Here is a 26,522-nt window from a genome sequence, read left to right as displayed (position 1 = left end):
AGAGCCTCTGGATTTGTTTTTACTCGTTTGGATGGTTCCATGGCACAGAAGAAAAGAGTTGAATCAATTCAGTGTTTTCAAAACACTGAAGCAGGATCTCCAACTATAATGCTTCTGTCCTTAAAAGCAGGTGGAGTTGGTTTGAATCTTTCTGCAGCTTCTCGAGTGTTTTTAATGGATCCAGTAAGTAGTTCTGTAGACTTTTCAGTATGTTATTAAGCTTTTTTTTTTTTTTTAAATAAACTTTGGTAAATACCTTCATTGTTGTAACTGAAAGTTCTTAGACAAACTTTAGAAATAGATAATAAAAATGTTTATTGAGGACTTTCTTTTAAGCACTTGACATATATCAACAAATTCTCACAGTATCCCTGTAGTATTCCTGTGAGAGATCCCTGTGAGGTCTTATCGTCCTTATTTTACAGGTGAGGAAACTGAAGCACAGAGAAGTAAAATAACTTGCCCAATATCACACAGTAAAGTGCAAACCAGGATCAGGGTCTATGTTCTTAATTTCTGTGCTGTGATTTTCTACCTCTGTATATAGAATTAATTTCTATTAACTGTAATGCTTTGGTGTAATGGTTTCATTCATTTGGCTAACAAATAATACAATCCTGCGTTGTGTCAGGGAGTCTTAGAGACACCAGGAATCTGGCTATAAATAAGGTAGACAAAGTAGCTACCATCATGATGCTAATGATCTAAAGTTTTAATGTGCAAAGAATTAGGTAAAATGTAATTTCTGACCTCTGTCCTCAGAGATTAAGGAGTTCTTGGATGAGGCCCAGGAAGCAGCATTTTTTTTTTTTTAAGATTTTATTTCTTCTTTCATGAGAGAGAGAGAGAGGCAGAGACACAGGCAGAGGGAGAAGCAGGCTCCATGTAGGAAGCCTGACTGGGACTCGATCCCAGGTCCCCAGGATCATGCCCTGGGCTGAAGGCGGCACTAAGCCTCTGAGCCACCTGGGCTGTCCAGAAGCAGCATTTTTATACAGATAATAGGTGATTCAGATACAGGTGGTCCAGCATCACAGTTTAAGAAACTAGTACCATTAATGGAATATTTTGGATAAATTTTAGCATCTAATACAGTATCGTCACTTGTGGTTGTACACTATAGGCCTAGCTGTAGAACTTTACTCACCAAACTGTGACCTAAGAGAAGCACCACAGAGGAACAGTACCTTTTTCTTTTTTTAATAAAGATTTATTTATTTATTTGTTCGTGATAGAGGGGGGGGGGGGGGCAGAGACACAGGCAGAGGGAGAAGCAGGCTCCATGCTGGGAGCCCGACACGGGACTCGATCCCGGGACTCCAGGATTGCGCCCTGGGCCAAAGGCAGGTGCCAAACCTCTGAGCCACCCAGGGATCCCTGCAGTACCTTTTTCTAATAGCACAGAGAGCTGTAGGCACTCTGGACTACTAATTCAGTGAATGAAGTTTTAAATATTTGCTAGAGTTTTAATATTTTATTGTTAGATTTAAAATATATCATTGTAGCCATGTATTTAAGTTATATTAACTAACCTGAGGGTAATCTTAGATGATGATTTTTGGACAGATACGCAAGTTATTTGCTTCTTGATAAGGAAGAAAGTGAAAGAAAAAGACCAGCAAAAGGGGAGAAAACCTTTTTCTGCAAATTACAGATCTTTTCTGATATATATTAAATCATTTAAGAGGATGTGTAACCCTCCCCTCCACCCCCCGTTAAGCAGACAGATCAATTTTAAAATGGAAAGAAAAGATACTATGTGATTACAGAACAGGCACTCATGCTGTGTGCTTTCTGTGTATCAGGCACTGGATTAGATACTGGAAGCAGTGGAGTGAAATGATGGGGGAGGAGGCTGTGGCTGTCACAGTTGGGGCGGGGGAGGTGTATTTTTTTTTTTCTCAGAGCAGTTATGTATCTGAATTTGGTGAGAAAAATTTGAGTCTGTAAAAAGTAAATGAGTAGTACTGAAATGAAAGGATTTGTACAGAACACTCCCAGATCAGGGTGGTAATAAAGTAATTCATATTCTTGTTAGGCCTGGAATCCGGCTGCTGAAGATCAGTGCTTTGACAGATGCCATAGACTTGGCCAGAAGCAAGAAGTTATCATCACAAAAGTGAGTTTTTAAGCCAGCTACTATTTTAAAATTAGGTTGATAAGGTTTTTAAGATTATATAAATAATGCATGAATATGTTACAAGATTGCAAAATAATTATGCAGAACAAAATAGGAAGGTCAGCTTTAATCTCCTTTAGAGGAGACCACCATCAGCAGTTTTACATGTTATTCAAAGTCCCTTTCTCTCTGTTTACATAGATTTACATAGATTCATTTGTATGTATACATCTCTCCTTTAAAAAATTTCTTTTAAGGTAAGTGGGATCATACTTTATTATATTCTGCAACATATTTTGCCCCCTTAATAGTATATATTGGGGACTACCATATAAACATATAAAACCTATTCTTTTCCCAGTGGTAAAACATACATAACAGTATCATTTTGGCTATTTTTAAGTGTACAGTTAAGTGGCATTATGTACCTTTCACACTGTTGTGCAGTTACATCCACAAATAGATACATCATAATTTATTTAGCAGGTCTAATACTTTGCTAATAAGAACAGTGTCATAGGGATCCCTGGGTGGCGCAGCGGTTTAGCGCCTGCCTTTGGCCCAGGGCGCGATCCTGGAGACCCGGGATCGAATCCCACGTCGGGCTCCCGGTGCATGGAGCCTGCTTCTCCCTCTGCCTGTGTCTCTGCCTCTCTCTCTCTCTGTGACTATCATAAATAAATAAAAAAAAAAAAAAAAAAAGAACATATAATGAGCATTATATTATATGCAAGTACTTCTTCAGAACTGGTTAAGAAAACTAGAATTCTGGGGATGCCTGGGTGGCTCAGTTGGTTAAGCATCCGCCTTTGGCTCAGGTCATGATCCTGGTCATGATCCTGGACTCGAGCGTGTGTTGGGCTCCCTGCTCATTGGGGAATCTGCTTCTCCCTCTCACTCAGTCCCCCTCCCCTGCTTATGAGCACTCTCTCTCAAATAAAACCTTAAAAAAATAAAACTAGAATTCTGGATTTAGAATTCTTTTAACTTCAAGTTGCTTTCAAAATAGGCTTAAGGATGTATGTGAATGATGTAAATATTTGCTTATAAAATATTTTGTCTCTTGTTTAGGATTCATGATATGGTTCTTTTTTCAAATGAAAAGCCATTTTATTTTTTAAGTATATCCTTTTTTTCTACTGATTTGAAATTTCACTTTTACCATAAACTAATTCATATGTATCAGTGTTCCTTCCTGGACTTTCTTCCTATTTTATTGATTTCCCAGGACAGTATTACTCTCAGAATTACAATGGTTTTTTAAAAGTATGCTTTGATACCTAGCAGGGCAGAGTGCTCTCATTACCGTTCTTTTTGGAAATTCCCTATTTACTCTTGAACTTTCTGGATTTAGGTTACCAGATCCCATTTAAGAAATCTTGTCTGGAATTTATTGAATTTATGATTAATTTAAGAATGGTCTTTATTATAAATAAGGAGTGTTCTCATACAAGAATTTAGTATTTCTCTCATTTAGGTCTCTTTTGTGTTTCATTAAAGTTGTAAGTAATACATACATCTTGTTTATCACAGTAACTGGACCTCTATACGATGTTGTATTAGCAGTGATAGTAATCATTTTTGAACTGTTCCTTTTGTTTTACATTGAGTATATTGTTCTTAGTAAATTTCTAGTGGATACACTTAAGGAGTTTTTTTTTTTTTTAATTTTTATTTATTTATGATAGTCACACAGTGAGAGAGAGAGAGGCAGAGACATAGGCAGAGGGAGAAGCAGGCTCCATGCACCGGGAGCCTGACGTGGGATTCGATCCCGGGTCTCCAGGATCGCGCCCTGGGCCAAAGGCAAGCGCCAAACCGCTGCGCCACCCAGGGATCCCTAGTGGATACACTTAAGATTGAGAAACATGTATTTTATAGGTTAATGAAATTTTTTTTAATCAGGGTTTTTATCAGAATTACTTAATAAGCTAAGCATCTGTTGAGAGGATGTCTCTTTACCTTTTCCATAAGTTAAACCAGATAAACGCACATTCTTCCATTTCTGGGAAAATCTCATTTTAAATAAATCCTGAATTTGTTTTGCTAGTATTGCAGTTAGTGTTGCCTATAAAGTTTGCTGGTTTTGGTGCTATTCTTTTTTTTTTTTTTTTAAGATTTTATTTATTTATTCATGAGACACACAGAGAGAGACAGAGACACAGGCAGAGGGAGAAGCAGGTTCCATGCAGGGAGCCCGATGTGGGACTCGATCCAGGATCTGGGATCACGCCCTGAGCCAAAGGCAGACGCTCAACCACTGAGCCACCCTGGCGTCCCGGTTTTGGTGGTATTCCTAAGATGTACCGTAAAGCCTTATAGCCATACTCTTTTTATATAAGACAACTATATGGAGAGATGAGGGAAAGCAATGTTCAGCTCTGGTTATTCTGGCATTTCTAAATATGCTCATTGTATATTGAGAGAAAAAGGAGAGCTAAACCGTTTCTAATAGATTACTGACCAATTTTGAAAGCTATGTAATGCTATAAGAAATCATTTCGTTTTTTACATTGAAGATTTTAAATATTGTGACCTAAAAAGTACTTTTTGTTTTTTCTTTTTAAAGTTCATTGTAAAGGATTCTGTTGAAGAAAATATGCTGAAAATACAAAACACAAAAAGAGAACTTGCTGCTGGAGCCTTTGGAACTAAAAAGACAAATGCTAATGAAATGAAACAAGCTAAAATTAATGAAATCAGAACTTTAATTGATTTATAATATGTGGGATTTTGGTAAGGTCAGTTTGATTAGATATATACAGAAATTTTGGAAATCACAATACAGAGTTTTAGAAATGAGATCTAGAGAGTATGTCTTCTAAAAGGAGCATATCGTTTTATATTAGTATTACTGATACATAATCTCTTCTATATATAAACCTATTTTAATGATATTTCAAATAGCAATAAGTTCTGTTATATACTGTGGCCTAAAATAATTTTTTTAGAAAGCTACTTTGTTATTCAGGTTTTCACAGTGTCTTTGCTGAGTATTTTCATATATCTTTCAAATACTCAGCTTTTTCATATTTTGAATAAGGTCAGACCTTTTATACTTTTGACCAAATAGAGTTATTTTCTGTGTTGGGCACATTTGGTTAATCACTAGAGCTTCCCATTTGTTATGCAATGGATTCACATTCCTTGTAAACGATTAATACAGACTATCTACAAGAGATTTTATTATTTTGAAAAACCGTATTTACATTCCAGAATCAAACCTTAAATGAGACCAATGTCCAGATTAGCAAGTCACTTATTTTTTTTTTTTACAGTTCAATATATAATTCACTTATGTGATTTATAGTTTTAGGTTTATGAAAATATTAGGGACTGTGTTAGAACACTTTTTCTCCATTTCAGTCAAGTAGTACTATTATTTAAGCGTAATTTGATGTGTTAGTGTGTAAATACAGTCTGTAGGGGTGAGAAGGAACCAGTTCTACCCAGTTTAATTTGAATATTTAAATTATGGAATTGCTGAATAGTTATTTCTATATATAGAGATAATTTTTATTTATGTAGCTTTTCTTTAAAAAAATAACTTTATAAATTTTTATAATTCAGAAGACTACTATATGTGAGAGGCGTGATATCTGGATGGAAGTTGGGCTGGATGACCTCCAAAAATCGTTTCAACTCTTAAAGACATCTTAATCCTGAATGGAAAGATTTGTTACTGTGTTTAGAATCAGACATTGATTTTGGAACTTCAGTAATTCATCCTTACATTTATCTATAAAATTAGTCCTCTTTTTCTATTTTGTTAATAATCAGACTCATCAGTAGTTGCCATGGCATTCTAGATGACTAAGTCACATTTAAAATAAGCTCTACATTTGGCAATCACGATAGATATTGGTGTTTTTCCTTAAGGGAAACTTTAATCCAAAGAAAGATTACTGTAACAGGAGAAGCTTCCTGTTTGACCATGCAGACGTACAAACACCTTGTATTTTACTTATAGTGTTAAGAAGTGACTTGACTTAAAGAAGAGGTTGGAGGCAGTGTTGTGTTCTGGGCATACAGCTAGATATGTGCTAAGTCTATCAATAGCTAAATCCCCCCTCCCTGTGCGGGGTGGTCTCTTGCTCCAAGGAACAGTGGATTAGACAGCAAGAGTCTTCCCAGCAACTTTTCTCTTTGGCAGCAGGTAAGGGCAGAGGCCTGGTTAAAAGGATCAACAGACATTTCTGTACGGACAAGATTGGATTAGTAGTAACTTGGGGTTGGTCTACTAGCATTAGGAGCAGTAGGGAATTTCTTTACCTTATAGAACTAGCATTACACAAAATCAGGTTGATGAAAATCTCATGAAATATGGTATGTGGGTATCTGTGTACCAATACTCCCGTGAGATTAAGTACAAAAAGAATTTCCAGCAAAAAAAAAAAATAAAAAAAATAAACTCTTCTTGCTTACAAAGACAAAGCCGTGCAAACTCATTGTAAAAGTGAAGACTTTGCTTGCTTCTTTACCCATTTATAGACTTGTTTTTAAACATTCATAATGATAAATTTGGCAAGTCATTTAAAAAAAATACCTGTTTTTGTACAGTCCTCTTAAATGGTGTTAAACAAATTTAATTAATCCTAAGAAAATAATATAAACCACCAGAATGAAAAGTTTGTATTATGCTATGCTGTTAATTCTGTTTCATCATTATGTAGAGTAATAGCTTTAGAGATATCTTGAAGACATTGTATTCCCACTTGTGGTTCCAACAGAATTTTGTGGTTCAACTGGACTTTGTTTTAAAATCAATAAAGGTTTCAAAAATTAGCTTCTGTGCCATAATTTTTGTGACTTTTTCTTTGAAGAAAATTTTTATGAAATCTCATACCTGTATTACACAGTTGCTTTCTACGGGTAGTACATAAAATACTAAGAATACAAGTTTACTCATTCTTAACACTTTTTATTTTGTTCAATTTGACCAAATTGTTTAGAAATCAGTGTATACATTTTAAAGTTAAATGCCTTTTATCTTCTAAAACATTAGTTCCAATTATTTTTTCCTCATCTGTCAGAAAAAAAAGGAGGTGCAATACTTAACGTAGAGTGGTATTACTAGATAGCACTCTGCATTGGAAATTTTGCCCTAATCTAGGATTGGAATAGTAAATCAAGAAAATACCTTGTGTTTATTACTAGTGAATGCCAATAAAACTAGCGTCTTCAGGCAGTGTATGTTTTCTATTGGGGGAAGTCAAAGGCACTGATGTACCTTTTTTCCGTTATTTATAGAACCTGCCAAAATTCTGTTCATTAGGATTTGGAAGATATGTTAAACATGAGGACAAATTTTATATATTTGGCTTAATAAGATGTTTAACCTTTTTAACTATATTAACGTTAAAATATTTGTAAAAAGTGTAACAGTTTCCTTCATTTATTAAGAAGTATGTAGTAACCTTTCTTAAGTTCTACATTCTGAAATTTGTACCTGAGCTGAAGGCAGACACATAACCAATTGAACCACCCAGGTGCCCCAACATTGTAGTTTTTAAAGAAGACTTGACCTGGTATCAATATGTTGGTAAAGAAAAGATAAATATTTCATGAGAAATGTTATAGTGAAGGAGATTTAATTGGCTTCTTGCAAAGACCAGTAGTAAGGAGATTTAAGATGAACATTCATTTTAGGCATGAATTACAGACCTTGATCAAGCATGGAGCTAATCTCCGAAGGTAGGGATCTGACCTCTGTGTAGGCATATTTGTCTTCTGGCGAAAGCCTATTCTACCTGCCACTGTTCACAAGATAAAAAAAAAATACATATGTTGATCCTCTAGCAAATGTTTTATAATCTGAGTTGTATCGTTGCCATTTTATGTGTCTGCCTAGTTGACCCTCGGTATTTTAGGCTCCTTGGAGAAGATTTTGAAGTGTAATTGTGCAGCTTTGCATGGACAAGTCAGTACTTCACCTTGAAAGATCAAGGAAAGAAATGTTAGCTAGTTCAGTGACTTCTTAGCCTCTTAACTGGATACTTTCATGCACATTATATGCTATTTTCTATGATCTACTTGTCCTCTTTTCTGATGCTGTCATCCTTTCTGATTTCTGAAGCTAATAGCCTTCAATAAATATCTAAAACAAAAATTATGTAAGCTTTTTCACTTTTACGCAATGTAAAAAAAAAAGGGGGGGGGGACAAGAAGTATTAAGACAAAAACACCAAGTGAGATGTTTGATTGTCCCACACTCACCAAATGTGATGCTTTGATACCTTTTCTCAGCTATCAAAAGAAAAGGCTTTGAATGTTGTGATCTCTTCCAACACAGAGACTTTCAAAATACACTTAAAATTTGGATTACCTATTGTTGCATGGTAGTATTGGTTGCCTGAAGACTGGATTTCTGTTAATCTCAACCAGGGACTCGGGCTTTGATCACCTAAAATAATAGTTTTCCATATACATATCCAAATCCATATACAGTTGGCCCTTGAGCAACATGGGGGTTAGGGGTGCTGACCCCGCCTGCGCTGTTGAAAATCCACATACAACTTTTGATTCTCCCAAAACTTACCTACTAATAGCGCCTACTGTTAACCAGAGCCTTCCTATTTTTATTCTAGGCAAAAATAGAAATGATAGTTTGACAGACAGGATCTCAAAAAACAGGTGAGTACAGAATAAGTAGATCACAAGAAACTGCTTAGTGCAAGATGTAAGGAGCCTTTGCCCAGGGAGCTATGTATGGTGACCTGAATCCATCACAATGTCACAGCAGAGTCCTGAAACTGTGCCTCTTCCAGGCCAATAACACCGCTGAAAACAGGGTAACGGGGCTTCTAGTAAGACGCGTGTGTAGGTTTAGAGGCTAGGTCCCGCCCAAAACTCACAACAAATTCTATTCTGGGATTTTTTTTTTTTTTAAATTTTATTTATTTATGATAGTCAGAGAGAGAGAGAGAGAGAGAGAGAGAGGCAGAGACACAGGCAGAGGGAGAAGCAGGCTCCGGGAGCCCGACGTGGGATTCGATCCCGGGTCTCCAGGATCACGCCCTGGGCCAAAGGCAGGCGCTAAACCGCTGCGCTACCCAGGGATCCCCTATTCTGGGATTTTATCCGTTTATTTTTACATTATAGTTTCAGGCAGCCAGTTTAACGAAAGCCTTTGCTAAAGGTATCTCCCAAGTCCTATTTCAAACACGGTCCTGATCTTCACACCAGAATGAAAGCTCTTCTATTACTACACTGTGTTACTCCCCAGGTTTCTGGCATTTGTATTTCTGGTTATATAGAGAAGTTTCTTTGATTTCATTGTCTGTTTTGACCATACTTTTTTTTTTAATGCAGAGTCTGGTGTTGGGAGTACAAAAATTTGAAGTCTGCAAAGTCTGCAAATTATTTACCTTTCTTATTCTCTGATTATCTGCAAAATGTGTGTATACACTATGTATACATCATAGAATTGATAGAGGATAACGGAGATGTAAATGCCCAGTCAACTTTCTTTCCTCTTTTTCCTTTTTTACATAGTTTTATTTTGAGGTTGAATTTCAGCATCTGAAACCCAGAGAAATAACCAAATAACTCAACCCGAGTATAAAAAGACAGTAAACAAAACAAAACAAAAAGACAGTAATCCGTTTGTGCGTTTGTAGTAATAAGCAAAAACGCAAACCATGGCAGACTTATTTTAAGGACATGCCAAATCTTACTTAGCTTAATGCTCCAAGTCTCAGTTACATTAAAAAGGTAAACGCTACACAAATATACATACAGATGTTATTTATGGTGATGTTTCTGTATCACTCAAAGAGCGGAGACTGTCTTTTGGAAAGGCTTTAATTAGAAGTTGCCCCCCCCCCCAACAATCTTACCTCTTCACACATCTATCCCTAAAAACCTCATTCTCTGTTGTATCTGGTATAAATACCTCAATGTATCAAGTGGTTCTCAAATGTCATTTGGGTCAGAGGCTTTTGGATCGCCTGGTGGTTACTTGGCGCAGAGATGCTGTGGCCTCAACCAAGACCTACTGAATCAGATTTTTATAAGTGAGGAGGCGTAAGAAACTGTACTTACTATTAAGTCTCCAGTGTTTTAGGGAGCAGCAAGGTTGGAGACTCACTCAGTTGCTCGAGCCCCTCATCTTCAATTACTTTTTCCTCAGTCTTCAGATCCAATCCATCAGCAACTTCACTGCCTTCATCCTGGTGAAAGGTAGGCTAGATTACCGCCGTCTCCCCGGGACCAGAGTAAACTAACTGTCCTTCCCTTCAGCTCTTTTGTCCTCAGTTCAAGCTAGTTTCCAGCAGCTGCAAAAGCAGCGGCCTTAAATGTAAATCGTAAAGACAATCAGATCATCTTTAAGAATGCCAGGGGATTGAAACCAACTACATTAGAATTCAATAATTCATAATGATGCTTAGGAACACAATTCCCCCCTCCCCCGTCACCTTGGTTACCTTTAGAGGAGGCCAGGAAACCGGTTCCCTATTTGTTACACACATCTCTCTCAGTTTATGATGGGGTGACATTCTGATAACCGCCCCCGCCCCCCCCCACCCCGCCAACGCAGAGATCCTTGGATTTAGGAGTATCTGGAGGGGAGGTACCACGGCACCTGTCATGGAGGCACTTACATCTCAAGTGGTGCTTTGTGTACCTGAAGATTATAGCAACTCCTCCACCAGTCCTAAAGACTGTAGTTTATTTTCAGAAATCACTTAATATTTCACAATTTTAGGTAAATCCTCAGGTTCTCGAGCTCTTCCGTAGCCAGCCTCCAAGGAGGCCCTTGGCCATTCTTGCCTCCAGGATTCCGCATCCTCCTGTGTTCATTCACGCCCATGCCGAACAGGCTGACTTGTGTAACCAGTAGGATATCGTGGGAATAAAGAGCGGCGACCCTGAATGTTGTGGGGGTCCTAAGAGTCACTGCAACTTGTGCCTGCTTAACCGTCTCAAGTTTCTTTTGTCACGGTTTCCTCTACTGTTTTGCTTTTGTTTTGTTCCCAATAGAATGATCTCTGATTACTCACAATGGTTTTAAAAGGTCACTTTGAATCCTGCCCATCCCTGGCTTGCCGTCCTTGCAACCTAGAATCACCTGTACGGTTAATAAATACCCTTCTATACTTCCATCATTTTGATTCATGGATAAAAACACTAGAAGTCACTGGTTCCAGTACTGATTCTTACAGTCCTGAAAGGCCATCAAACGTGTCCCGAGACGGACAATGAACCTCTGATAATTTGAACGTTATAATATGTTCTAAAATCTGAATACTCCCTTGATACCGGGATATATTGTGAGTTTGACAAATTCGAGCTCACTCTCCTCCATCGATCGCATCCGTCACCGTCACTGGAGAACACCAGACTGTCTACATATCCAGACACCGGTTTCGGTGTCAAGTTTTACACTGGTTTTTAAAACACTGACAACTTACGAAAAATCACCTAATACATTTTTTTCCCCAAGGGGAGGGGGAATCCCTTAATTAGACAACCAAGATATGGCAACAAGTCTTTATTTTCATACAAGGTGCCCCGGCAGGTGACCATCAGAGAACACACTGCTGTTTACAGATACACAGAACCGAACAAGAGCGTGTTAGCATGCGGCCTTACTGTACACATGGGACACTGGTGAACGGTTTCAGACACTGCAATTAGGAAACAGAATGGGCCAACGCTACCTGTCGAGAGGTTCACGGATCACTCAGCAGTGCCGCGGGCGGTCTTTACCTGAAAGCAGAATCACGATCACTCTGGCAGTCTCTGAGCAACTCTAAAACGCAAGTCTAGTGAGAGGTACGACAAGCAAGCAAGCGAGAGATACCCTGTCCCATCGGAGGGAGGCTGATTCAGGGCCTGCACTGGCACGTTTCTCGGCGGCAATGTAGCCGTTTTAATAGCCTGGGTTTCCCTTACCACATTTGTTGGCCATCAGCAAAAGTAAGAAGTTCCGACACATGAGCTGAATAAGCCTAGGATTAAAAAGCAGAACACTGTCCACGTAACAGAGCTGCTGCTACTTTGCGACTTCTGCCCAGTTCTCACCTGTTGTCCTGCAAAATCCCCTCATCTGATGAATTTTAGCAAAGCTTCTAGCAACTGTAACAGACCTTTCCTAACCCAGCTCTAGATGCTAAGTATCAGAAACAAGTGCCCGTGAAGTGGATGTGTCCATGGGAGAATGGCAGTGTTTCTACTGGAGGTAAGTGTCAAGTTTCCTCTTGATGTTGTCAAAGGAATCTGCTCCCATGTAATCAGCCTGGCCCTGTTCCCACCGCTCCTTCCGTTCTTCTGAGGACACAAAAGGCTGTGCCGCAGCCGGGGTCTCCCCAACGGACAGATGCGATATGGCTCCCGAGACGCCTTCCTAAAAAGGAGAGCATAATCAGAGACTCGTTGAGCGCTGACAATCAGACTGTTTTTAAAGAATGCAATAAGTTGAAGGTGAGAAAAGCCAGGATGAATCATCATGCAAAGTAGCAAAAACTGAAAAGTAACACATGAAACAAACAAACGAAAGACACAGAAAATACAAGGGTCGCATGACTTTTTTTTTTTTTTTTTTTTTCCTAACGAAATGAAGACTTCTTGACTCGGTGAAAACATTGGGAGAACAAAGTAATTAGGGTTAATGTTTAAGTTCTGCATACCTTTCTACAGAAGCCACAAGAGAAAGCCAGTGTATAGACCAAGTCTGAAAGCTGCAAACAGTTCATTAGAAAGTGTAAGATGGACGGACAAGCGAACACGGTCTCACGATAAATTCTCGATCTGTGTGGGCTCTGAAAGGTTGAGAACTTAAACAAAATGATACCTCAGAGGCTAAGCTTCACAAGGCACCTACCCAGAGAGCCACACCACATACACAGGTTGTCACGTTAGAGAAGACCAGAAAACCAGAGCTTAACGGTTTTGAGACTATGCCCCGAACTCATCTGCCTGTTGAAGCTTATCAAGGAGCGTCTATTCTTGTAGCTTGTGTTAATTTGCTTAGTTTTCAACAACTGTGTCGATTCCCATCACCTTTTTCCTTGGTTCATAATTCGGCCCTTGGGTTGTGGAAGGGAGAAGGTAAATGCGCAGGAAATGAGCAAACCTACCCTACGTTAAATTAGAATCTAATTACTTGTAGAAAGGCAACTAACTTCAATTGTGCCAAAACGAGTGTCAGAGCTAGTCTTCAAAAAGGGAAGGTGAGAAGGTACTGGAAACAGCAGAGAAAAAGGAAGGTGAATGGATACAAAGAGGTCCTGCTTTTAACAGAGAAAATGGGAGAACAGAATTTTTGATTACCAGTTTTTGTTGCACTATATGAATGTGTGTGTTTATGTATGTGTTTAAATACACTGGAACTCCAAGGTATTTGGGCAGATTCCATGGGGCTGTTTCATAGCTGAAGCCACGTAGGTCCTTAGCCTGGATTAGCCCTGCCTTGCTTCCACCTGCAACAGGAATGACATAGGGAGGCTCTTCCAGAATCCTTTGTTTCATGATGTTGTTCAGAAGGTAACAGTCTTGCAGGCCTAGATTTGAGTCCCAGTTCTGCTTTTGATGAGTGTTTTATATGTAAGAGAAGTTATTTAACTTCTTTAAGCCTCACTTAATTTTCATATACAAAAAGACACTTAACATTAATACTTGACTAGAGTAGTTGCAAGGATTACATGCTAATATCCAGCTTTCGTTATGCGCTTACTGTGCTCCAGGCAATATCCCGAGGGCTGTGCAAGTATTATTTCATGGTCCATATAAAGCAATTAAAGAAGGTTATGTTATTTTTCCCTTTCTCCATTTTATATATTGGTACAAGAGCTACTATGTGAATCAGGCTAAAAAATATCTACCGTGGCAAAGAAAAAGATGTCTTACAACCTTCTAGCCTCTTACAATTATAGCAAGGTAAGTAACTGGTCAGTTAGAATTGATTGTAATTCGCCCATTCAATATCTTAATATGTAGCACAGAAGTGTAACTTCTCACCCTCTTTCAATTCTTCCAAAATAACCACCCCAGAGGAAGACCTTCAAAGTCAGAAAAGAGGCTAAGCAAGTTGTTGCTGTAAATGTTAATGTCATCTTCCTCTGACAAGGAGGCTTCTTTTTCAAGATTCTACGTAACTGGAAGAGCACAAATATGGCAAACCAAAATAATCCTAGAAAGTATTTATTTTTGCATGTTCATGTTATTGTAACGTTCACTGAAAATGCAATCTTCTAAGCAGATGGCAAAAACAAAAAAATATGTATATTTAAATGTTTTAAGTTTCTAAAACATGAAATAAGGCAATCTCTTTATGCTTTAGGAATAATCTCAGAATTTTAGGATAATGGGCTAAGTGTTCTACAGACACTAGGTATGGATACGTGTGTGTGTATATAGACACACACACATTCTCAAATGTACACACACACATATATATAAAAACTATAAAGTCCTTTCTTATGCTCTCAGATCTAATGAAATCTGCCACAAAATCTACTGTTTTAGTCTTTGCTGGCAGTATTTATTCCCTGTAAGATGAACGGTTTTTTTCAACAAATCTTATTTATCTCTGTTTAAAATACCACTAAACACTCTACGTCCACCAGAATACCAAGTTTTAAGAACAAATACAGCATTAAATTACCTGAAAGAAAAAAACAGAACCTACCACATTTAAGTATGAGTGGGTGTCTTTGACGAGGCCAAATTGTTGAAGCAGAGGTAAAATGCTGGTGGTGAAGATGTCCCACCACAGGTTGAGAAACTCTGGATGAGTCATGGTGGGATCATGAGACTCACTTTTGACACATTTTGTTTTAGGATCATACGTATAATTCCATGGCTTGATTCGTCCCAGGAAATGCACAACTTTGGCATTTGCACCAAATCTGCCAAGAGGACACAGGTTGAAACCATTAGTGGATTCTGAGGACTAACAAAAAGAGAAGCAGCACTTTGTCCCATAGCCTTAGCGATGCACCTTTTGCTGGAAATAGTGGTTGGAAAAGAACGTGAGGGATGCCTGGGTGGCTCAGCGGCTGAGCATTGCCTTCAGCTCAGGGTGTGATCCTGGGGTCCCAGGATCGAGTCTCACATCAGGTTCCCTGCATGGAGCCTGCTTCTCCCTCTGCCTGTGTCTCTGCCTCTTTCTCTCTCTCTCTCTCTCGAATGAATGAATAAATAAAATCTTAAAAAAAAAAAAAAGAACTTGAGCTCACTGAAAAATTTTTAGACATACTTTTAAAATTATTCCATCGTATATTAAATATATGCAAAAATCCGAAAGTAGCAGTGGATCAGTGCAACAACCAAAACACCAACCCACTGTGGTGGGAAAGGCACAACCACTTGGAGAACCATTTGGTATTACTGAGTGACACTGAAGACGCTCACGCCTCCGGCCTGGAAGCTCGGCTCAGCTCCCAGGCATTTATCCTAAAGGAGCTCTTACACACGAGCAACAGGAGATAGGATCACAGCGTTCACAGCAGCAGCAGTGCCGTGTGAAACGCTCCTAACTACACACAACCTAAATGACCGCATCCGAGTAGGTTAAGATTGTTCAGCAAACCCTGGCTCTTTTCCCCAGTCTCCACAGGGGGAGAACCTCCCGCCTCGCTGGTAACGGGGCGTGCTCGCAGAACCTGCCTTTGCCAGTGGAATGCGGGAGGAAGGGACGGTGTGTTTTGAACAGAGAGCCCGCCCTGTTTCTGGTCCTCTCTCTGAGGGACCTCTGCCAGCAGAAGAATGGAGGAGCCCCATGGGGCAGATGTGGAGCCAACCTGTTGGCCGGGCCCCAAACCCTGCCGAGACCACCTGAGCCACTCCAGCCGATCCACCAACATCTGGGCAAGACACACATACTTACTGTTGAAGGTCACTGGGATTTTTATGGTTACTTGTCCACTTGATCATTTTTAAAGGACAACTCCTGGGGTAGTCAGATCATGAGCTACGGTACAGCAGTGAAAATAAATGAACTACAGCTACACGCATCACGTAGCAAATGGATGAATTTTTTAAATGTGCTCAAAAAATTCAAATTCAACTAGAAATTCTTATCTAAGAATCCAATTACATAGGGCAAAACAAAACCAAAGTACTGTTTGAAGCGTAGGAAGCTAATCAATACGTCATGATGTTATCTCTGGGGGAAAGAGCAGTGATGGAAAGGGACAGACGGCGGCCTCTAAGGTACAGGTTGTGTTCCATTCCTTAACTTGAAATTAAAAAAAAAGAAATTTTTTTTATATACCCTTTTGTGTATGTATTTTACAATAATTTCTTAAAAAGAGTAAGAGTCAAGAGCGGTCCTGCTGTGGCCGGGAGGGACTCTGGGTACATAAAGCCAAATAATAACGAGGAACACGGCAAGGCCAAGAGGAGGGTGGGGACGGCGGGCACCCAGGGCCGCAGGCGGGCGCTCACCGAGGCGGGCAGGGCGGCTGAGCCGCAGCTTGCACTGCAGGCCGGGCTGGTGACCTCACGGACACCTCAGCAGCGACACTCCGACCGAGGGGATGCCCGGGGCCAGAGGCGACACCAGCAGGGAAGGGCAAGCGGGCGACCCAGGCTCCGGGAGGGGCCCCCAGCACCCGCATCCTGCAGGCTGCCGGCGCAGCGGGGCTCCCCCCGTGCCCCCCAAGCTGTTAAAGGCTCGTGGGCTGGTTGGGTTTGAACGCCAGGGACCTACCGTCGGCTATCGTTCTCGGACAGTGGCCTATGTTCAGGCCCAAACTTTTTTTTTTTTTTAAAGATTTTATTTACTTATTCAGGAGAGAGACAGAGAGAGGCAGAGACCCAGGCTCCCCGTGAGCAGCCCGACGCAGGACTCGATCCCCAGACCCCGGGATCACGCCCGGAGCCGAAGGCAGACGCTCAGCCGCTGGGCCCCCCCGGGCTGCCCTGGGGCCCACACTTGTTTAAGGACACGACTGGGGGAGACAACAATCCCACGGCCGATCCCGCTAACGCGCTAGGGGCGCCCGCCGAGGCCCCGAGGCGCAGGCACAGCCGGGCCCCCCAGCCCTGCCCCACGCGCCGCCGCTCCACGGCCGCGCCAGACACAGCCCCCCAAAAATTCGCTCCTGGAGTGAGCGCTGTGTACCACGTGGCCTTTCTTCTGAACATAAACAAGATTCCTGGTGTCCGTCCCCAAGCTTGCTCTTCATTTTACATTTTACACGTAGGCACGTGTGTGCACATGTGTGCAAGGGCCTCTGTTTTATTTTTAAAAGGACAGAGATCACAACGCGCAGAATTTGTGCAGACACGGCTACCGATTACATCAGCAACTGTCGGGACGTCTGTGGCCCACGGTTGAGCGTCTGCCTGAGGCCCAGGGCGCGATCCCGGGTCTGGGGATCGAGTCCCAAGTCGGGCTCCCTCCGTGGAGCCTGCTTCTTTCTGCCTCTGCCTCTCTCTCTCTCTCTCATGTTTCTCATGAATAAAGTCTCTACAAAATGCAGAAATAAATAAGCAACCGTTAAATGTTCAGCGCACGACCCCAAAAGATTTTCACCCACGCAGGGAAAGGAGTCCTCGAACACGAAAAGAAGAATCAACAGCGCACACGAGGCAAAGGTCGGGGCTCCCAGGGCCGCGCGGACGCAGGGCCCGTGGGGGTTTCGGGAGAGGCAGGAGGTGGGGACAAGCGCTCCGTGGTGACGGGGCCCCAGCCCGGACGCCCGAGCCTGCTGTGCGCTAGGGGCGGCAGCGCTGCCTCGCCTCCGCCTCCACGACAGACCAGACGCCGGAGGCCAGAGCGGGGCACACGGGGAAGAGCAGGTGTGGCCGCCACCTTCTCCGACGCCCCTGCCTCACCCCTCGCCCGGCCCCTCGCCCGGCGGGGCTGCTTGCTGGCTCCTCCCGCGAGGACACCGGCGGGGAGTTCGAGCCCGCGGCCCCGCCTAGACCCGCACCGTCATGTGGTCAGGACGGGACGGAACCGCCCCGATGAGACTGAACCGTGAGCACAGCAGCAGCCCCCCGGCTTTCTCGCCGCTGTCCCCACCGTGTGCACACGAGGACACGGAGTTCCGGGGGCAGCTGACATAAACCGGGTCCTTATGTGGACCGGACACTTAACCAGCGCTGGCGCGGCTGCACGGGGCACCTCAGGTAATGTCCGGAACGACTACGGGAGGAAGCCAAGGTGTGAAGCGGTTCACGGAACGTGTCTAGGACCACACGGCCGGGGGGCGCCGGGGGGCGCCGGGCGGGCCTCCACGTGGCCGTCGGTCCCACAGCCGGAGTTCCTGACCACAACTGGGCTGGTACTCACAGGCACCCCCAGAAGGAGAAGAGTGACATCTGTTACTTCAGAGGTCACCCCGAGAAGTGGGAAGATGTGTCCATCGGGCCCCGGGATATTCCCAATGTGCTCCAGGAGAGAGCAAGAAAGTAACCGCTGGGGACGAAAGCTCCCGAACAAGCCCTGCTCTCGGAAGGGCTCAGTTCGCACAAAGGCCACTGCGGCGCTGCGGACCCCTCACGGCGGGCGCCCGGCTCTGCGGGGGCAGAGTGGGCGCTTCTGCCTCCAGACCTCTCTGGGCCCCAAGGGGGCTCAGGGGCCGCGGGCCGGTCGGATACCGCCTTCCCCCGCACGCCAACAGCGGCCCCCGGGGGACACGCCACGGCCGGCATCGCGCTGTGGCTCAGGCCTGGGCTCCCCCTCCGTGAAGCCAGGACCCCCGAGGGTCTTCTTTAATCTGAATCATCGACGCCCTGTGTGGCCGGAGGATGCGGATGCGGATGGGACGGCCCCTTGTGCCCAAAGTCGAGGAATTCCTGGGTGCCAGTAGGATGGGGGTGACGGCAAGAGGCGAGCGGGAGGGTGGGCATGTGACGTGACCGCCCAGCGGCTACCCAAATCTCCGCAAAAATAAATCAAAAAACGCTTCACGCACCCAGGTTTCTCTTGCGGCTGGGGGTACGGAGGCCAGACCAGCGAGCCTCGCGGGGATTCGGGAGCGCGACGGCAGGGAGATGCAGGACGGAGGAAGGAAGGAAGGGGGCGCCGGGGCATAACGTAGTCCTGCGAGTCCCGCTTCTGTCCAGTGAACACCGGGAGCTCTTTTCAGTTTTTTAATCAGGTATCGGGGTGTTCCTTTAGCCGAACGGCCCCACACACCGGACTGGTCTGTGCAAAGGAGCAGGGGCAGGAGCAACACACGTTTCAGACAAGGACTCTGGACGGGAAGCACAGGCCCGGCAGCCCACGGGCCCCCGACGGGAGGACGACGTGGGTGGGGGCCGAGCGAGGCGGCTGCTAATGGGAGACACGGGAATCCGACACGAGGGTGGGAGGGAAGAGAAGATGGACTCGCCGTGGTGGTGAGGTGGTCACACACGGCCACGTTCCTGGCAATCCCCGAGGGCTGCCTGGGCTTGACAGAGGGGGCACCGTCCGGCCTCACCCTGGCCGCCACCTGTGAGGGCTTGTGCGTTACAGGGGAAGGCTGTACACCTGTGCTCCACCTGTACGAACAGAACAGTACGCACTTCCACGCAAAGCAGCCGGAAGGCCTTGCTCTATTAGCTTTCCCAACAAAACGGTTTGCAAAAAAGGTGTGAGCAAGGTCTCAAACACCGTTTTTGTTTTTTTTGGTTTTTTTTTTTGTTTTTTGTTTTTTTTGGTATCTGGAGTTTTAATTAATCTAGATAGGAATTTCATGTAATTATTTTTAGGTCTTAATCCTGCTCCCTGAGGAAGGTTTTTAAAGATCATTTTGTGTCATTTTAATCAACTGAGTGCTTCAAAATTTTTTTCTTGAATTTGTTTTTTCTTTTTTTGATTAAGTAGGTTTTGCGCCCAGCATGGAGCCCAACGCGGGGCTTGAACTCAAGACCCCGAGACTGAGACCTGAGCAGAGATAGAGAGTCGGACGCTTAACTGACTGAGCCACACACCTGGGTGTCCCAACTACTCTTTGATTATGTATGAAAATCCTAAAAGGCCGCATCAAAATGAGATAAGAAAACAGGTCGTAAGTGAAATGGGAAATTGGTTTTTGCTTAAAAGAATATTTCAGCCTAAATGCAAATGTGGGGCTATTCCCATCTTATAGAAGGGTAAGCTCGGGACGACTTTCTAGTTCTGGCTCTTTCACCAAAGGCAACAAACGGGCAGCGGTCAGAACTTACCTGGCTGAAAGCAAAATAGTGAGCTGACTAACAAGAAGGGGGAACTACTGATGTCAAAAGATAAAAGTTCGATTGACCTCGACCCAGAACAAGGAAACCAGAGGGTTCACTGACTCACTGCCTGACTTACCTACCAAGTTACCAGCCAGGAATAAAAAACAAAAACAAAAACAACACTGGGTACATATTACAATGGTCTCTAAATTACTAAGAGTCATTCATTCTGACCCAGTAACGGGGATTTGTCTCAGCTTGCATACGTCTCTTAAAATAAATGTTCTAATTTTAACTTGATAGAATCTCAAAAGAGACGTCCAGATCACAAGACAGAGTCTGAACGTGAGCCAGCAATAATACTGCTTATGTTAGCCGTTAAAGTAATCCCTGTGACCTGATGTCACCAAAGGTCAGATAGAATTTTCATGACTAGTTCAGCAGCTGGTAACGTGTGGGTGAGCCCAGAGGAGCGTCAGGATGGAAAGGGAGCCACCTCCTGGCCGGGCACCCGGGGCCGGCTGACTTCTCACACAGCTTTATCTGTGATGTTGCACGAGGCGCTGAGCAGAACACGGCCCCGCGTGGGAGACCTTCCTCTGGGAAATGTGGCAGCAGCATGGGCCACCCATCCTCTACCCACTGCAGCGACTCACGCTGTCCGGCACGTGGCCACCTCTTCCCCCAACCCCCAACATGCCTCCTCTTACCACCCCACCCCTCCCCGCTCCAGTCTAAACCAGGGGTCATGAGCACAAACGTCCAAGGGCTGTGCCATCCAGGCAGGGAGGAGCGGAGCTGGTGGGGGTCGGGACCATGGAGCACAGCTGGGTACACATCCCGTCACCAAAAGACAGCTGCTACCCAACGGCGAACAACTGTGGCCACCAGGGACCCTCCTGATTTGTCCCCACCTTTCATCCCAATCATGCCCTGGAAATCAGAACATCAGTCCTCCAAGGTGGACTTAATCACCTATACTACGACCTCGTCAACTACTTCACCTACCAGGGTGGCCTGTCCTCACAGAGTAGGCCAAGGGAAGCCCCTCAACTGCAGGCCACCATGAGACTTTCCTGGGGACAGCATGTCGGTCTCTGTGCCCTCCTGGCTGACTGCCTGCTCCCTCATTCATTCAACCAATATACCCACCCGCCTTCATCTGTATGTACGCACTCTGCCCGCCTTCTTGGTTCTTACCTGATACCAACCTCTCCCCTGTGCACCAGGACACACGGCCTCTTAGCTACTCAAGGACATGACTCCAGCAAGTCTAGTTTTCTGCATTAGTGTGCTCACTCTTGCCCTTCTTGATCATTCCCATCAATCTACCAATATGCTGTGACTTGTCCCATCTTCAAAAAAACCACCTCCACTGCCTACCCTCTGGATCCTAAAGCCCCATGCAGCTACCAACCCATTCCTCTGCTCCCTCTTAAAGAAAATGCTTCAGAAGACTTGTCTATGTTCACCGTCTCTGGCTCTCCATTCTCTCGGACCCACTTCAATCAGGCTTCCTCCCACCACTCCAGCAGAGCATTCCTGTCAGTCACCCAGTGACCTCCTCATTTCTAGGTCGGTGCCAATTCTCAACTGTCCTCTCACCTAATTGCAGCATTGGACACAGGTGGGTCCCTCCTGCCCCCAGGAACATTTTCTTTGGTTGGCTTGTGCAGCACATCACTTTCCTGGGGTCTCCTCTTGCCTTACTGTACTCCGTCCCGGGTCCCTGCTCCTCCACATTTTCCTGTTTTGGGGCTCAGTCTTCAGGACCCTTTTATCACAGTCACTCTCTGGGTTACATCATCCTGTCTCATAACAATGAACAGCACAGCACTTCTAGGCCGACACTCCCATGGGTATGTCTCACCGGGACTTCTCTCCGCAACCCCCCACTCTTACATCTACTTACCTAGGGTGTTTCATAGGCACCTCACACTTAATACATCCCAAACTGGATATATTTAATACATCTTTGGTCAATCCCTGTCCCCTAAAAACCTGTCTCTAACCCCCCCATCTTAGGAAATGGCAACTCCTTTACTTCATTGCTTATGGCCTCAAACCTGTAACAGTCACTAGACATCTTTCTTCCACATCTCACCGGATTTTTTTTTTTTCCAAAAGAAGTTGAAAATCTAGGTTTCATGTGAAATTCCCTGATTTTTAAGCACTGGCAACTGAGTTAAAAAAAAAAAAAAAAAAGGAAACCATGTAAGGAAGACAAAACGTAACTGTGGGACAAATCCAAATCCAGTCTGCAGCCCACCGGTCCAAGACCTGGAGGGTACGTCTTCCACTCCACCCGCATACTCTTCCTCTCCTCCTTCGTGCTGTCTCCTACCGCAGGCATTTCTTACTCAGGAGGTGCCACTCCTTGTACCCTCGTAGCCTAAAGCTCCCTCGTTTTGCGGCCCTCAGCAAGCAGGATGTGTGGCACCCTCTACGTGCTGCAGGCCCGCCAACCAGACGAACAGGTGAGGGGACAGACAGGCAGCTGAAAAAATAAGATCCAAACTCCAAGACCTTGGGGTTTAGGGGCAGATGTAAGCGTGTGAAAGTAATGAACACAGAAAGGCTCCGGCTTCAGAGACAAGAGTCATGGATGGGGGGCTGGAGCCAAAGGTGTCTCAGGGGGCAAGGAAAAAAAAAAAATCAATCAAATCAGAAACACACAAGAACAACAGAATTCAGGACCCCAAAGGTTCATTTCATTTTTGGGAAAATACTGATTTTCAAGAGAAGGTCTTAGAGGCCACATTCCTGAAAAAAATAACAGTGTATACAAACATTCTCAGAAGAATTTAGAGCAGTAAGCAAATGGAGAGAAATCGTTTAGGTTTCTAGACCCACTTTCTGAGACTAGACCAGCCAGGTCTCAGATCATATCTGAACTTGAGTTTAAAAAAAAAAAAAAAAAGTTAAAATACTTGGAAATTATTTGGTAAAACAAGCTCTGTAGTCAATCAATAGGACTAATTAATTTGTATGGCAATTTGAAACCAGAGAACTCTCTTTGCTCCGGGCCCACTTTATATGGCACAAAATGCCACAAGTAGCTTTTAGTCTCTACTTAGGATAGAAAGCTAAAATAGAGCTATATGACTGATTTTTTTTTTTTAAAGGCTGAGGAGATTTTTGCCTAGCACTATGCACAAGCCAGATTCTAAACTACACGAATAAAACAGGTCTTCTAAATGAAGAAAACTGAAAAGAAACTAGTATCGACTATAAGCCTACTATTTCCTAAACACGCTAGGCACGTTCAGGAGTATTATTTAAGAAATGCACTTGTTTCTCAATTCATCTATTACGAATCACCTTACAAGTTATTGGACCAAGCATTTTGGCTCTCAAATTATACTGTGTTAAAGAGGATCTTCCATTACAGAAAACACACTATGTTTTTCGGAAGCTATGTCTGAGTATTCATCACTCAAAGTGATAGAACTATGAAGTCTGTTTCCTTTCTGTTTTGTTCAGACAGTATACAGAGAAAGGCATTAGAAATGCTACCTCCGTGGCTCAAATTCATGCCAAATAGGAGTCACATTAGGCCATCCTTTAGCAAAAAAAAAAAAAAAAAAAAAAAAAAAAAAAAAAAATCCCATAAAATAGCAAGGCTACACTGTTCTAAGTGTAGCATGTGTTTTAACATATCCAAGGCTCTAAGATTCCGGGGCATCTAAATCCTGCCTCAGTGACCTCATGGCACATGGTTGCTTGGAGCTGGTAAGACAAATTCTTACTTCCTCTGTGAAGCCCAAGTTGCTCCGAACCACTCCACAGTTTTTCACTCTACCTGCCACCACCCGTACGCTGTCCCTGGGGAAGGCTGGCACACCACAGGGCCACTAAGTCCCGGAGACCCTCCCCACCCCCAAAGTTATTCGGAGCCCCTCACACTCATGTTGAGCTCCTCTGGGAGCTCAGGGCAATCTGTGGAGGAGCTACGACAGCCCAAATGTTCGTGATCATCTACCTCGGCTTAGCAGAACAGGGTCACAATTTTACATTAACACAAAACAAAAAAGAAATAGAACTGTCTGTTCTTTCAGCCCTTCCCATTTGTACAAAAAACGTCTCTGGAGATGGATCTCTGCAAGAAACAAAGGCGTTTTTTGGCAAAGGGAAGGGAAAAAGGAGTTCTGTGATATGGTTTCAACATTCCTAAATGGGCAGCAATGGGGTGAGACAAAGCCTCACTCTGGAAGGTCTTATCGAGAAGTGTGGGGTGGACACCCCCAAGGGCGGGCCTCACGGAGGCGGCAGGGGCTGCTGTCGGGCCACAGGCCAGCTGACAGCCAGCACACGGATGCAGTTGCTCCCCACTTCCCCAGTGCGTCACATACTCTACAGCTATGGCAATAAACCAAGGCGATTTCCAAAATTAGCACTAATTTGTTGAGCTGGGAAGAAGAAACCATCCTAACCATTCTGGTCATTGAGATCTCAAGCTGCTTTTCTGGGAAATTCATTCAGAGGATATAAAAACAAGTGGGTTCCTCTGAGGGAGGGGCAAATAAGTCCATCTTCCCCGACCCCTCTCCCCCAAAACCTAACTCTGCTCTACCTGCTTCTTGTTCTTGTCAGAACAAAATAAAGGCAAGCAGTGTCTGCGCAAAGCAGGCTACCGCTGGAAGGTGCAGCGTGCTCCATTTCGGCGTTAAGGTGAAAATCAGATGGAGTCCAAATGAACCATAGGGGAGATAGTTGCTAGGCACCAGGGGCCACGTTACACAGAAAACACAAACCTTTAACCACTAGGCTGACTGGGACGGAGACCAACTGGAAGGAGATCAGATTCGCGTCTCCCCCAGTCATCCCAGGACTCATGCTCACGGTGCAGAATTAAGTGGGATGGTGGGTAGAGCTGCTCACACTACTAATGATTCTTTCCCCTTCATCCTCTCATCTTTTTGCTTGCTCAGCTGAGTCTAGTCAATTACGTTAACCAACTGCCTTTTTTTTTTAAGATTTTATTTATTTATTTATTCATGGAGGGCGGGGTGGAGAGGGAGAGGCAGAGACACAGGCAGAGGGAGAAGCAGGCTCCATGCAGGGAGCCCGATGTGGGACTGTTCGCGGGACCCCAGGATCACACCCTGGCCCGAAGGCAGGCGCCCAACCACTGAGCCACCGGGGCGTCCCCCCAACGCCCGCTTATAACAAATTCAGTCCTGGGGATCGAGCTATCACGGCCTGCAGGAGCATGGCTCAGAGTTGCAGGGTAGGTTGTGAGGCAATAAGGATGAAAAGAATCAGGCCCACATTTCTAAGCAAGACAAGCTGGTACCTGACAAGGCCAAGGACAGAGAGGCCAAAACACAAAACAAACAAACAAACAAGTTTCTCTAAATCCACCCCTTGCTAGCGAATCCTGTTCTATTTGTGTTACTTGGGCTGCAGCTGGCATGTTGGAGAGTTTGCCTGTTTCATTCTAGAGAGGGAAGACAATCAAGAGGCTATAATATGTCAGAGACATATGCCAAGAGAACAGTTAGGGAGGAAAGAACACAAGACACTTGTAATCCTTATCTGGGGGAATGTTGACAGAGTTTGCCCAGGAAAAGAACAGAAAAGGAAACACTTCTGCCACAAAAAGCCAGACATGCTCATTATTGTGGTAGGAGACTTAGAGAGAGACTTTGGATAATGAAATCCGAGGAGTGAAAGGCCCTTTGTTTTCCTCGCTCAGGAATGCCCAAGCAGGACAGACTGCAGAGCCGAGCCCAGCTCAACCAAGACCTCTGCCGCTCAGGGCTGTGTCTCAGGATCTACCGGACAGCTTAGCTTGGCCTCTGTTCAAGAAGCCTGAATCATCTTCCTCGTTCAACACACATGAGTCAGAGGCTAAAGAGCAGGGCCCAGGCCCTCACAGTGAGACAAGCTCTGCAACGAGGCTGCATTAACTGCAGAATGAGAACCACACGAAGGGGAGTGCCAAACAAGTAAGGTTGCCAAAAACAGGATGTCCACTGAGCACGTTATGTCTATGTGAACTCATGCCATCCCCATGACGACTCTGGAGGTAGGGCTTATTTTCCTTGTCATTTTGTGTATGGATAAACTGAGGCACAGAGGCTAAGCCATATAGTTAGTAAACGGTACAGTGAGAACACACTCCCTGCCTTTCTGGCTTCAGAGATTACGGTTACTGCTAGGCCTCCTCTCAAATAAAAATGACTAATAGTCTGACATTTACTGAGTGCTAAAGGGAGGCCAGGCCCCCTTCTACCCACTTCATACAATTACCTCCCTTAACGATCACAATTGGCTTTGGGGGACATCGAGGCAGAGA

At 44.1% G+C, this 26,522-nt stretch overlaps 2 protein-coding genes across 11 annotated transcripts in view; one reads left to right on the top strand and one right to left on the bottom strand.

Annotated features, from left to right (window-relative positions):
- HLTF (helicase like transcription factor) overlaps positions 1 to 6,904 on the top strand; it is a 51,330-nt gene extending 44,426 nt beyond the window's left edge. For 4 of the 8 annotated variants that reach the window (XM_055321174.1, XM_055321172.1, XM_055321173.1 and 1 more), the window contains exons 23-25: positions 3 to 183; positions 2,039 to 2,119; positions 4,689 to 6,904. In XM_055321174.1, coding sequence (XP_055177149.1) covers positions 3 to 183; positions 2,039 to 2,119; positions 4,689 to 4,841 — 415 coding nt within the window. In that variant the 3' untranslated portion in view covers positions 4,842 to 6,904. The remainder of the gene's footprint in view (positions 1 to 2; positions 184 to 2,038; positions 2,120 to 4,688) is intronic. The other 4 variants (XM_055321171.1, XM_055321169.1, XM_055321170.1 and 1 more) reach the window with 4 other exon arrangements.
- A 4,693-nt stretch (positions 6,905 to 11,597) lies between these two features.
- Positions 11,598 to 26,522, bottom strand: part of GYG1 (glycogenin 1) — a 33,304-nt gene continuing 18,379 nt past the window's right edge. For all 3 annotated transcript variants that reach the window (XM_055321470.1, XM_055321471.1, XM_055321469.1), the window contains exons 6-7: positions 14,751 to 14,970; positions 11,598 to 12,467 (exon numbers count right to left, since the gene is read on the bottom strand). In XM_055321470.1, coding sequence (XP_055177445.1) covers positions 12,294 to 12,467; positions 14,751 to 14,970 — 394 coding nt within the window. In that variant the 3' untranslated portion in view covers positions 11,598 to 12,293. The remainder of the gene's footprint in view (positions 12,468 to 14,750; positions 14,971 to 26,522) is intronic.

This window comes from Nyctereutes procyonoides, unplaced genomic scaffold (assembly GCF_905146905.1).
Source record: "Nyctereutes procyonoides isolate TBG_1078 unplaced genomic scaffold, NYPRO_anot_genome, whole genome shotgun sequence".
NCBI lineage: Eukaryota > Metazoa > Chordata > Mammalia > Carnivora > Canidae > Nyctereutes > Nyctereutes procyonoides.
The sequence above is the reverse complement of the archived record's forward strand: the minus strand, read 5'-3'. Positions and strand labels throughout refer to the sequence as shown.